This window comes from Centruroides vittatus, unplaced genomic scaffold (genome assembly GCF_030686945.1).
Source record: "Centruroides vittatus isolate TY-2023 unplaced genomic scaffold, ASM3068694v2 contig_634, whole genome shotgun sequence".
NCBI classification, from domain to species: domain Eukaryota; kingdom Metazoa; phylum Arthropoda; class Arachnida; order Scorpiones; family Buthidae; genus Centruroides; species Centruroides vittatus.
In genome coordinates, this window is record NW_027122389.1 from 518,652 (window position 1) to 532,509 (window position 13,858).

General features: G+C 32.2%; 1 protein-coding gene across 1 annotated transcript in view; it reads left to right on the forward strand.

Annotated features, from left to right (window-relative positions):
* The window catches only part of LOC136979746 (terminal nucleotidyltransferase 4B-like), an 88,325-nt gene extending 75,466 nt beyond the window's left edge, over positions 1-12,859 (forward strand). The window contains exons 5-11 of the mRNA XM_067275769.1: positions 4,709-4,804; positions 7,135-7,275; positions 9,020-9,236; positions 10,257-10,380; positions 10,462-10,542; positions 10,657-10,786; positions 10,870-12,859. Of these exons, the coding sequence (XP_067131870.1) occupies positions 4,709-4,804; positions 7,135-7,275; positions 9,020-9,236; positions 10,257-10,380; positions 10,462-10,542; positions 10,657-10,786; positions 10,870-11,220 (1,140 nt within the window). The 3' untranslated portion in view covers positions 11,221-12,859. The remainder of the gene's footprint in view (positions 1-4,708; positions 4,805-7,134; positions 7,276-9,019; positions 9,237-10,256; positions 10,381-10,461; positions 10,543-10,656; positions 10,787-10,869) is intronic.
* The last annotated feature ends 999 nt before the right edge of the window (positions 12,860-13,858 follow it).

The following is a 13,858-nucleotide window of genomic DNA, read 5'->3' on the forward strand; positions in this document are numbered from 1 at the left end:
AATAAGACAATTTGGCACCAGAGCTTGGCGTTAGGCGCCATCTCTTACTAAACTTAATAATTATAATAATTATAATTAAATTAAATAAATAATTTTAATAATTTGGAACTGGAGGAAAAGAAATCGGCCTGAAGCGGGACTCGAACCCGCAACTTTTGCTATCCGTGCAGACACGTTACCAGTTACGCTACCCGGACCTTCAGTCCGATTGCCTCCTCCAAATTATTAAAATTATTTATTTAATTTAATTATAATTATTAAGTTTAGTAAGAGATGGCGCCTAACGCCAAGCTCTAGTGCCAAATTGTCTTATTAATTATTTATTTATTATAGCCAACTCTAGCCCGATAATTCGGCTCTTGTGGATGTATAGATTCTCCCATATTTTCATTTTAAAATGCGTATTGTTAAAATGGAGTGCTACTGTTTGTAAATTATGATTGGTAAAAATAATGTTGGCAAGTGATATGTTTAATATATTAAAACCAAAAGGGAGAGAAACTAACAATGAATTTTAATAATTGTAAGTTCATTGTTAGTTTCCCTCCCTTTCAGTTGTAATATATTTAACAATATTTCATCATTAATAGTGGAACCATCTACCAGAATTTGGAAAATGTGGGAGAAAATAAGTGATATGTTGTTTGATGATGGAAAGTTTGACAAGAATTTATGATTTAAAAAATATATATAACTTAAGAATCTAATCAAGAAATTTTGGTTTACATTTAGCATTCCGTACTAGTGGTGCGCAAACCATGGGTCGCAAGAGAATTTTTTGGGGTCGCCACATTCAAAGAAATTTATTCGACAATAAAAAATATAAGGCTTTTTTTCAAAAGTATCAGGTACCAGTAAAATAATGAAATTATATTATTTAAAAAAATAGAACTATATTTTTTATGAAAACAATTGTCCGTATTAGTACCTAAATTGTACTAGCATCTGTATTGTCTGTATTGGAAATTGTGGTTTGTGAGTTTATGGTTTGTTATTTCTAATACAGATCCGGACATAGAAGCAAACACGAACTCTTTGCAAGTGCATACCTCACATTGAATTCTTACGATGTAGAGCTTTTTTAAAATATTTTTCATTAAATCAATATTTATACCCATATGCATAAATAAAACTGTTGTTTCGTAAAATTATGTGTGTTATTCAGACCTCTAATAAGGCAGAAACATAAGTGAAAATCCCAGAAAGAATTTCACTTTAACTGTGTTGACAATTCAAAAAAACATCTACTGTCTATCCAGGAGTTGCGACAAAATTTTTCACAAGATAGGTGGTCAGGAATGAAAATAGTTTGCACATCACTGTTCTATACCAGTGGTGCGCAAACTTTTTTCGACTGCGACCCCTTTTGTAGAGAGAAAATTTTTGGCGACCCCTAGAGATAAATGTTCACAAATACGATGTATATTTCGCGCATTTCTTTCGTTTCATCAAATAAAAACATCATCATATCTGACTCATATTAATTTTATATATAATTTTAAGAAAATACTTTTTGTATAACATAAAAATCAGTAAATTGCCCTTTAATGAGATGTATGTGGCTGCAAGTTTCTAATTATTTCATCGTTGTTTGGATGTATGTTGCTAATTGCAATTCGCATATCATCTTCAGGGTTTAAACGCAAGCGGTATTTAGTTTTTATTGAAACTAGTTTGCTAAATCCAGTTTCACATAAATACGTTGATGCAAATTGTATTAAAACCCTGATGGCATTCTTGCATAAAACGGGATATTGCTTTTCCACGGATAGCCAAAATTTTTGGCAAGGCTGAGTCTTAAATTGATTTCGAAGAGTATAATCACTAATTAAATCTATCAATTGCTCTTTCTCACTAATTTGAAGAGTTGAACTGCATATGTCGTTGGAAAATGGATCACGAATCCAACCAGGATCGTTTTCAGAAAGATCCTTGAATCTTCTCGAAAAATTTTCCTTTAACTTTTCAATGTGATTGGAAATGATGTTTTTAAATGTAAATATATCTATATTATTTTCCTTGATAAAATCGTTAAAGCAAGGGAACATGTCGGTGTTGTTTTTATTCAGTTCAGTTTGCCAGAGACTAAGCTTATTCTTAAAAGCTTGAATTTTACTGGCTGAAGTTATGATAGTTGAATTCTCACCCTGCAAGCTCAAATTTAAGTCGTTAAGTTTTTCGAAAATATCAACTAAATAGCTCAGCTTCCCTAGCCAAACTTCATTGATATAATAACTTGCCAATCTATGTTTCTTTTCGATTAAAAACATGAACACTTCATTTCTCAAATCAAATATCTGTCGTAGTATTTTCCCACGTGAAAGCCATCTGACTTCAGTGTGTAACAGTAATCTCTCATACGTTGAGCCCATCTCATTGCAAAGTATTGAAAAGAGACGGCTGTTGAGGCTGTTGCATTTAATGTAGTTAATTGAACTAACAGCGTCTTGTAATATGTTGTGCAACTCTTCATCCATATGTTTTGCAACAAGAGCTTGCCGATGAATCATACAGTGATTAAATACCATATGAGGCGCCACTTTCTGAATTAAGCCTGTGAGCCCTTTATTCGAACCTGTTAATGCTGCAGCACCATCAGTACAAACCGCAACACAGTTTGCCTAGGTAAGGGACTTTGCTTCAAAATATTCATTTATTACTTCGAATATTTTTTCTCCAGTTGTTTTTCCTTCCAAACTTTTGCAACATAAAAACGTTTCTGTTATATCTTCATTAAAAATAAACCTAACGTAAATAATTAGTTGTGACATTTTAGTAATATCGGTAGTCTCGTCCAGTTGTAAAGCAAATACAGATGAATTTTGTGTGCGTTTTATGACTTCTGACTCGATATTTCGTGACATTTCGGAAATCCGCCGAGACACGGTATCTCTTGATAATGGTAATGTTTTTAGTTCATTTCCATATTTATCGCCATGCATAATTGATGTCATCTTGGTTGCTGCAGGAAGGATAAGGGATTCTCCAATTGTATGGGGTTTCATTGTTTTTCCTACTAGAAAGAAACTTCTAAAGAAGCTCGTAATGCTTTCTGAGGTATTGTTGTAAATTTCTTTAAATGTGCACTTTGAATTTTCAGCTTTTCAGCTTGTCTTTGAAAAAAATTGGCATGTTTATTTTGAAGTTCTTTATGTTTAGTTTCCAGGTGCCTTTTTAATTTAGCTGGTTTCATGCTCTCATTTGCTAATTTTTCGTTGCAAATGACACATATCGGGCATTCTTCACCACCAACAACACAAAATGTAAAACCATACTTAATAAAATCCTCATTGTATTTTCTTATTTTTTTAGATAGGGCATTTAGTTCAGTATTTTGCGACTCCTCATCAGTATTTGTTCGTTTGTTAGCTGAAGATGTACCTGGTGTACGTATTACCCATTTATCCATTATGAAGATAGGGGTTAAATTTTTTTAACTAAAACAAATAATATATTTTTTTTATCATTTTTTTCAAGAAATTCAATAAAAGTAACAGAGATCTTTCTCTAATGATAGTACATACCTGATAACAAAGAGTAGTAAAGCCCGATAAAAATATACAAAATCATAATTACACAACGTCGCATGAAAAAACTCGAGGAGAAACTAAAACAATTGCAGGCCAACTGCTACATGCTACAACTTTACATAGAAACGCGCAGTAAAACATTCAGCGATAATTTTTGGTCGTTTGGTTGGCCTTTGAGGATTGTGGCTTTGTTTGGCTTGGTATGCTTAATGCTTCACTTATCTTATCTCTTCTTATATGGCTTGGTTGGCCTTGGCTTGGTACGCATGTCTACAAAATGACTACCACAGCCCTTGATTACCACTCCATCTCATACGGCGCTCATGCTCAGTGCGCACCGTTCGACACAGTACGTATAACATCAATACGTTGGACAAATAGGCACTTTTTAGTAAAACTGGCGAATTACTGCGAAGAGGGTGCCATCTACCGGAGTGAACACCGGCGTTTTCACACTTTACATACATTACGCATTACGGTCAAAGAAAAAGCGGACAGCATGAAATTGCAATTAAACAGTGAGTGACGGCACTTCACTCTTTATATGTACACTGTATGGTATGCAGCATGCAGGCATAATGCATTTCATAAAAATTTGGCAACCCCCAAAAAACTTCTGGCGACCCCTAGTTTGCGCACCACTGTTCTATACTATAAGAGAATCTTGTAAGGCAGGGTTTCCCAAGGGAGTCTTGTAATGTAATTTGCTGACTGACCCTAAGGGTCAATGAGTAACTTTCATACATATTGTACAGTATAATATTTTATTGTTGTTTTATTATTTAGTAAATACAGTCATTTAAAAATTATTTAAAATATTTTTACTGTTATTTTCAAAACTTGCCACATAAAAATGTATTTAAAAATAATGTATATGTACAAGGAGATCACCGGGAAAAATTTTTTCTTAAAAGTGGTTGAAAAGATTGGGAACCCCTGTTGTAAAGAAAATCTTATTAGAGTATTACTTGGGAAACAATTTTATCCATAAAGGAAGTTATATATAAGAAAACAACTTTTTAGAGAAATCTGCATCACATTCGGTTAAGCTTCACCTCTAAAATATGAATATTTTATATTGTACTTTAAAATAATAAGTTATTTTTACAAGAATTTTTTATGGCTAGATTAGTATTTGCATAAAGACATTTTTCCAAGTCATTTATTATTTTCTTAAGGTGCCAATTGTAAAACTGACAGATGCAAAGACCGATGTTAAAATTGACATTAGTTTTAACATGACTAATGGAGTTAGAAGTGCTAAATTAATAAAAGTAAGTAATTTATAATTTAGTGCATTTAGTATATTGATATTCTTTTAAGATATATATACACATATCTTTAATTTTGTTGTTTTAATATTAAGAATTGTTAAATAATAATTTGATACCGGGAACTTGTTCAGAAAGGAGTTATTCAAAATTAATGATGGTCAGCAATATATAGTTAAATATATTAATTGATTTAAATTGAGATGTAAGTGAATACACCTAATTCTGTTTTTATGCAGTATGTATGTTCTGAAAAAATTTGTGTAAAGAAAGATACCATCCTTATGGAAAAATGAAACCTTAAAACCCAGTAAAAATATGTTAAATCAATTAATATCATAGGATCTGTGTGAAGGAAATATTTCAATTTTATTTAATTAATTGGAAGAGAGACAATTGTAACTTACTTGCAAAATTTAAAATATTTGCACTAGTTGCACAAATTTTAATTTAATATTGTTATTTGACTTTTACAATTAAATAACAAAATATCTCTAGGTTTTAACGCCAAATATCATATAAAAATTATTCCCTATTGACAGAAATCAGAAAAACCGCAGTTATACAAACTGATCGTCGGACTTTGGATTAAATTTTTTCCAATTGCTTCAATTGGCAGAATAAAGTCAGAATGAAAGACCAATTACAGCTTGTTGTTTAAATGCCTTTGAGTCAAGTTTGAATCCTGGTGACTTGATGGACAAATCCCATTGTCTCAAGTTGTTAGCAGTCACATTCTACAGCTCATTCATGCATTGGTTTACCGTATGTCTTGGTTTGATCGGAATTGTCACAGTTTTAAAGCTTGTCCCAAAGTCCGGCCGGTTTGACGTTTTGTCCCAGTTCACCTTGTAAGAGTACATTGATTAAATCTCTTCATTGTCAACATTAATTATTTTACTGTACTGAAAATGTCAAACTGTCTTTGTGAGCTGGTCAGCATTTTTTAAAACAGCTGATCCAGCATGCAAAGACTATTTAATAGCTTATAAAATCCATCTTAAGAAACAAAGCATTGATAAATATATCACACTAACCTAATGAAGCTTTACAAAATTTTAACTTATCACGAATGTTTTTGGTCCCCTTAGGACCTTCTTCAGGTGGAATTCTAGTAGAGAAAACCTTTTCGTTCTGATTTCCGTTTCGGATTTGTTCCGATTTTTCGAATTTTCTTTTAAATTTAAACATATAATTATGTGCACGTGCATCGGCAACTATAATGTCGGGTCATACAAAAGGGCATAGCCTGCCATGCCCTTGAAAGCTGTTTTTTATCCTTAAAATTGATTGAGAGGCATTGACGTTCTACTTTAAAGATCTCTAATGTCTCCAAATTCCTAAGATGAGGTATCTGTTGAGTTTGCTGGATCACGGTTGCCTGTTGTAATTCAGGTGTAATGCCATTTTCACTGGCATATATAGCCAAGGCAGTATTGTTCTTCTTCTCAATATCAGTTTTATGCTCACGGAGGCATTGTTCTGCCGAGATATACGGTATTCCAATATCACTTGACAAACCGAATGAGGAATTACAAAAATCTTCATTTGTAACTATTTTAACTGATACTTCTAACAGAAAAGAAAGTACGATTGTATGATATTTCATATCAAAAGGGGTAAAAGTTAAACTTTTGGATTTTCAATCAATTTCAGGTGAAACGTCAAAAATATTAACCATAGGCTTGTTGTCGGTTATCAAAAAGCATGATCTAATGAAAAAATTTATCAAATTCTGTGGCAATAACTGCAATACAAATTTCAGGGGTGTAAAATGCAATGGAGTGAAAAATGTATTTTGTTATTTAAAAAAAAGATTGGTAGAAATATTGTGGGCATAGGTTGGGAGCACACGTCCATAATTGTCTTCAAATTAAATGGTGTTACACTTGTTATCTTCGGTACATTTCATGAGAGTAATATTTGTCTGGCGTCTTTTGACGGAATCTTAATATAAGAAAGATATTAAATTAATAAAGCTAATTAAAATGTGTATTGAGGAAAGAATGATGCCACTTAGTAACATTTTTTATAATCATTTATAGTGTGGATGTGTTGCCGCTTACGCTACCTGGACCTTCGGTCCAATCTTTTCTTCCAGCATATATAAGACTAAGATTTAACCATCCACAGTTATTACAGCACCAACTGGGGATACATTAAATATTAATTTTAATAAGAGATGGTGCCTAACGTCTAATTCTAGTGCCAAATTTATTTCTAATCTATAATAATAATTTATATTTAGATAAATTTGTAGTGTGCAACATGTCCTTTCTATTTATGTTTTTAAGAAATAGTTGATTAATCAAGATAAACTATTTTTGTTTCAGGAATTTATTAAAAATTATCCTACCTTACCAAAATTAGTGTTAGTTTTGAAACAATTTCTCTTGGAGAGAGATTTAAATGAAGTGTTCACTGGTGGAATAAGTTCCTATAGCCTTATTTTATTGACTATCAGCTTTCTTCAGGTATGTAAATATTTTGAATTATTTTATTTTTTCAAAATTCTCTGTATAATGACTTTTGTTTTTATTATTGTCATACTTGAAGTCTGATTATCATAGTGTTTTGTTACAAAATCTGTATTTACCTATTATTTTAGATTGCTGAATAGTTAAAGTAGTATATCAATCTAGCACAACAGTAGCTAATAAAATTTGACTTAATTTATTAGAAGAATTGATTATCATTATTGTTAATTCATTACTTTTTATATTCATAAATTTAATATAATGTGTGTGTGTGTGTGTGTGTACTACCAAAAATTAAGTTGTGTTTTGATACAGAAGAGAAAATTGCAGTTGATAAATGTTAAAAACAAATATTTAAGAAAACTGCAAATACTTTCAAAGACATACAATTTTCATCATCAGGCAAAAAGTGAACGTAAATTTTTAAACTTAAGAATAGAATAGAACATAATATATAACATTTCTTTTTAAAATTACATAAAGGCATAAGGTTTGCTTAATAAATGTTCATTAAAAATTAGAATAGTCTAATAAAAATAATAATTGTGCGGAATTATCAACAAAGACATAATTCCCCAAGTATAAAGATTTTTTTTGAGCATCTTACAGTGTGAATTGTTTAAATAATTTTATCTATAATTGCAGAGTATTAACAATAGGAGAATTAAGTTACATAGTGAAAATGATACAATATAAAGATTTTCCTATAAGAACAATGTTCTTTTGTCCTAGCACTGCCTCAGTAATCTAGTATGAACCCAAAGCAGCATGTAGCCATGCCCTAATACTTTTTTGAAAGCTCAGTTGTGGATTTATTATTTGCAATATCCTATTGGTGGTCTACTACCTGAACTTGCAACATTCTAGCTGTGGCTCCAATGTACATTATTGAAGCTCTTGATAACAGAGTAGAATTTATGTATTTTACTTTTTTAAGGGCTGTCCATTAATTACATTTGTATTTTTCTTGAAATTTGTATTCCCCTCCCCCTCTTGTCCCAGTTTGTCCAAGTTTCCATAACCCCCCTCTTCTCTTCAGAAGTTCAACAAAACTCTACTCCCTTTTAAAACTCTTATCATTTTGTGAGTGATATATACCAAAAGTAGAAATGAAACAAACAAGAAATTTTTAAATAAATATCATAAAATGCATAAACTGTGTGAAATTTAAATGAAATAAATGGACGTCCACTGAAACTCAACCCCCTTGTCCAACTTGTCATAACACCTTCCCTCCTTTCCAGTGCAGATGTCATTTATGACAGCCCCTTACATACATGTTTTTTATTATCATTACAATTAAAAAGAATTTCTACTGAAGGGCAATGGGTAATGTCATTCATTGTTTTCATTCAGGCTCTAGGCCTATACACATTCAGTAATCAAGCATTCTTGATTATCTGGTGCTCCTCTGTGCAAGGAATTGCCAGTTTAGCGAGAGTCTAGTGCATATGTATATAATGTATGTATTTGTTTCTAGAGAAAGAATTGCATATAAAAATAACAAAGAATGTTATCATAATGTAAGTAGCTATCTACCCACCTACTTCTTCATTCCATCCAGTTAATAAATGTTTTTGAGAAAGAACACTTACGTATTGTCAGATTCAACTGTTTTAATACTGTTCTAATCTGGTTTGTTTCAATAGATAATCTGTCTTCAAGTATGATTTCAGTCTTGTATAATAAGAAAAGAAGGAAAAAATACTATAACTAATTTGATATAAAATTTTTGAATTAGCTTCATCCACAAAATTATGATGTGTCTGCCTCAAATGCCAATCTGGGTAAATTGTTGATAGAATTCTTTGAATTATACGGAAGATTATTTAACTATTTTAAGACCGGGATACGAATAAAGGATGGCGGGGCATACATTACCAAAGAAGAACTCCAGAGAGATATGATTGATGGTTACCAACCTTCATTTTTATGTATTGAAGATCCTTTGTTGCCAGGTAAGATGGTTTGTTTCAAATTAAAGTTTAAAAGAAAGAAATTAATAGATAATGGCATGAAAATTCATTAAAGTATATAATTTTTGTAAGTGTTTCTCATATACAATATTATTTACTTGTTGTAATCCTTGATATTGTTATGAGTTGATTAATGATGACAAAATTAGCAAATTTCAAAAGATATGTAAGGAAAATTTTGTAAATTTATTTGTTGTCAGCATTCTATCTGACAAAAGTCTCTGTAGATTGTAAAGTTTTAGTAACAGGCTTTATTATAAAAAATCAAGGTATGCACATTGCACCTCTTGCACCTTTTTGTAGTATTATGTCATATTATCTCCCAGATGTTGATGTGAAGAAGGCATTGTAAAATTAAATGTTTCAAGTTACGTTTTATTTTGTTGTTGTTGTTTTTAATAACTCTTTTCTCCTGTGGGCACTAAGGTGGCTTTTTTTGTTTTTTTTCTTTTGCAACCCCATTATGGGTTTGGCCAGATCCACAATGGGGCAGTCAGGTGGTGAGAGACAGAGCCACGTATCCAGTCGGATCTTTCTCTGAAAAATTCCTCTGTTGACCCATCCAGATTCCAATCTGGGTCCCCTAGAGCAATAGGCTGCCACTTGACTGCTCAGCCACCCGGCTTGTTGTTTCTGGTTGAAAAAATATAATTATCACAGCAATGGCAATAATTTGTAATGTTTTTATTTAGTTTATTTAAGATATGAGGTAAATGACAATTGACTTATAAATTGCTAATTGGAATTTCAATGTAATTAGGATTGCAAATTCATCATTGATGCAATCCTAATTACATTTATATTGTTAAACTACATTTTCCTATATTTAAACAAGATTATTTTTTATAATTAAATTAATTTTCTTGTATATAATGATTTAGCATATATTTTATTGTCAAAAAGAAAATTGAGCTGCATTTATTCTCTCTTAATTTTTCTTATTATTTTAGATTATTATTGATATTTATAAAAGATTTAATGTAATTTCATTATTTTTGTTAGGCAATGATATCGGAAGGAGTTCGTTTGGAGCCCTTAATGTAAAAAAAGCTTTTGAGTATGCATATCTCGTACTCAGTCGAGCGGTTCAACCACACAACAGTTTAATAGTAGACAGTAACGAGAGGTAACTTTTAATTATTTCTTAATTAAGCCAAATGTAAATAAATAATTAAAATATAAACAAATGAAAATTTTTTTACAATAGCATTTTGGGACGCATTGTTCGTGTGACAGATGAAGTTGTTGACTACCGTCAGATGTGTATATTGGAATCCCAAGACATAATGTCAGTATACTTTTCAATTATCCAGTCTGAAAAAATAATAATTTATATTTTGTGTATTTTACAAATTATAAGTGAAAGGTTAAAATATGACTTAAAATTTAATTTTATTTTTAGATCTATATCAAATGATAGAGCTACAACTAAAGATAATGATTCGCTCAGTTCCACTTCTTCTCTAGATAGTCAGTCGACATGTGTGAGCAGCACGGCATCTAGTTCAAATTCTAGTGTGACGAGCGATACGGTGAGTTTTGTTTATCTTTTTTTAAAGTGAAACAAAAAAAGTGAAGTATTTAATAAGGATACTGATGTAGTTTTTTCTTGTAGGATTCTGATGCAGTTTCAGAAATGGCACAGAGAAATAGCACAAATACAAAATATCAGAAACAGCAACCAGATGTCAGACAGTGTAATTACAAGAACGAAAAAGACAACAGTGACAATAGATCTAGGGAACAAAAACATTATCCTACGATAAATAATTTCCATGCCGAGAGGACAATGCACAGAAACAACGTGGATGTTAATCACATGGCGGGAGTTCCTCCGCCCACCATAGCCCTTGCAAATTTAGTCAGGAGATTAATATCAACAATAACAATTGGACCAAACAACGGAAATATTCGATACCCAATTTTCCTAGTGTTCCACATCATTATCAGTATGCAACACCTCTGAACGGAGACAATAATTCATCACACTATCGTAACTTTGGCAAGAAAAAGAAATTACACGGTAGAAGAGATATTTCGCAGACATCCGGAGTGCAGACTCGACGGTAGTAGGAATTTCATTATCCGAAGTCTTCCAGTTGCCTTTTTTTGTCTGATAAATAGATCATCTCGTACGTGTAGTTTGTTCTTTGTCATTTCAGCCAAACATCTCATTCCAATATTTTTCAAGATGTGCTAACTCATCATGTAAAGTTAGGAATAACAAAAATTGGAAACAGAGAAGTAAAGTCACTGGCAAAGAACAGACGAGGTTCTATTTAGTGCCAACATTTCGTTTGTCGGGTATTCGAGGAAATGTATCCATTTAGTTAACTAGATTTCCACGGCAAGACGTGGAATATCGAAAACGGTGATATAGAATCGACACGGCTGTGATCATATCTATTGGAGGATATCGAAGCGGGGAGATTGCATTTTTACCTGTTAAGCTTGTTTAATATGTTTTTTTGTACATATTTCGAGAATGTGTACATTTGTAAATATATGTATATTGCATAATCATAGCGAATCACACCATAGTCTAGCTGCAAGAATGCACAAGAGTACAAATGAAAACTGTGTCGTCCCACGCACCTGTAAATGTTTGAAAGTGTAATTGTTTAACGAGAAGAAATTTCGAATGTACGAGTGAATGTAAATTTAAAATCGCATGTCTGATTTCAAAGACTTAATTTTAGTGCAAAATATTATATTAGGTTAAAAGTTCTGAATCCAAACTGTTGACAACTATACATTGCAAAACGAAAGGGCAGACGACCCGTTACCGTTATTCGATCAGAGAATCGGATCTCCCGTTCGAAATACCCGTTTTATCTGTAAGATAAAAAGAGGGGTTAATTCTTTAAACCGTAATTTAACGACACGGGAAGAGGAGGCATCGCTCGAAGAAAACGCTCGTTAGAAGATTCGTTTCGATACGTAGATAGATAGCAGTGTACGTTGTCAAACCGACGGTGCTAAAAGAATACTAGTCATTTACGGAGTATCGGAGTTCGGGAACTCGCGCACCACCCGGAACCGAACCGTCGAAGAGAGAATCCAACAGTGTAATAATAATCAGCACTGCCAGAGTAGCCCAACGATCAAGCGCGATTGGAACTTGGGCCCAAATAAGACGTCTGCTGTTACTTGCATCAAAATACTTAATACATAATCACGATCATTGAAAAAAGAAGAAAAAAAACAAAAAAAGAATCATTTCATTCAACATTTCACCGTGAGAAGAATCATCTTGCTGCATTGTTTTCAGTATGAAGAAAATGTGCCTTGTGTTGTTGACATGAATTTGTCCGTACGAAAATTAACATTATAATGCTACTATATATATAAATATATATATATATTTCAGTGCAAGTTTGTTCATATAACAATAAATCAGATTGCTCTTAAGGCATGACGAAAAATCTCATTATTACATCATGCGGTCTCAACAAAATTACTGTTAAAGAATACATCGTGCAGTCTCAAACGGATTACAACAAAACGACTAAAAAAAAGGTGACATACACCAAGCCTGCCATTTCTAAATCAGTTCTGTGTACCATGGTTATGAATACAGTCAATAAAGGTGTGCAGAACTGTCATTTGTCCTTTATTTTTTAATAACAAAAAAACGTTTAAAGATCTTTAATTATTCTGTATATTTAAGAATGGAACGACGACGTTGGTCGTGCCCAGCAGTATTCGATAACAGAGTTAAAAAAATAAAGAATATCTTTTGTAAACAAATTAAATAAAAGTGTATCGAAAAGTCTGATTGTATATTTAAATGGAATGATTTTTAATTGAAATTTGGTTACTGAATGTCAAAATTTCTTTTAATCGGATCTCATATTGTTGAGTCAAAATTCTCTCTATTGTGCCATCTCGAATTTAAGTTAATAAAATGTCACTTGTAAATAAAAAAATGCTTGGTTTTTCTTAGTTTTTAACATTTAATTCTTACCGAAATTTTGTAATTTTACTCCCATCGTTCCACATAAAATACAATTTTGCTAATTGATATCGACATTTTTCAGTCGTGAAGTATCGATCTCGATTTATAAGTCGACATTTTTACGTATGGGTAACAGCTGCGTGTGCGAGTTTATATAAACGGAATAGGCCTTCCTGCCGATATATTAACTGGAACTTACTGTAGTAGGAAGACGATATAGTGGAATATTTGATTTTATATTGTAGCGACGGTCTAAGAACTCGAGACGAATTGGTTAGAAAATGGTGATGCTGCTTTAGACTTTTTAATGTGATATACGCCTATAATAGCGTTGCAACTCTGGATGCATGCCGATCTTAAGACGATTCACTTTCCTCCGTTTGTAACCATCGTACGAACTTTTCCGGAGATTTAATCAAAGAGAAGATAAGCTGTTTAATTGAATGTAAATTTTGCTAGAATATAATTGTGTCGAGCGAATCGTATTCTTTCTAAGCGCTTCCAAGCATTCAACGAAGCACGGAGGAAAGATTGGTTATTGGAAATCGTCTTAAAGCGTGACGTCCTCTCCCACAAATATAGCGTGGAAAATTAAGATTCCGTTCCCGAAACGAATGCCCGGAAGGAGAGAACGACGGCAGTAGTA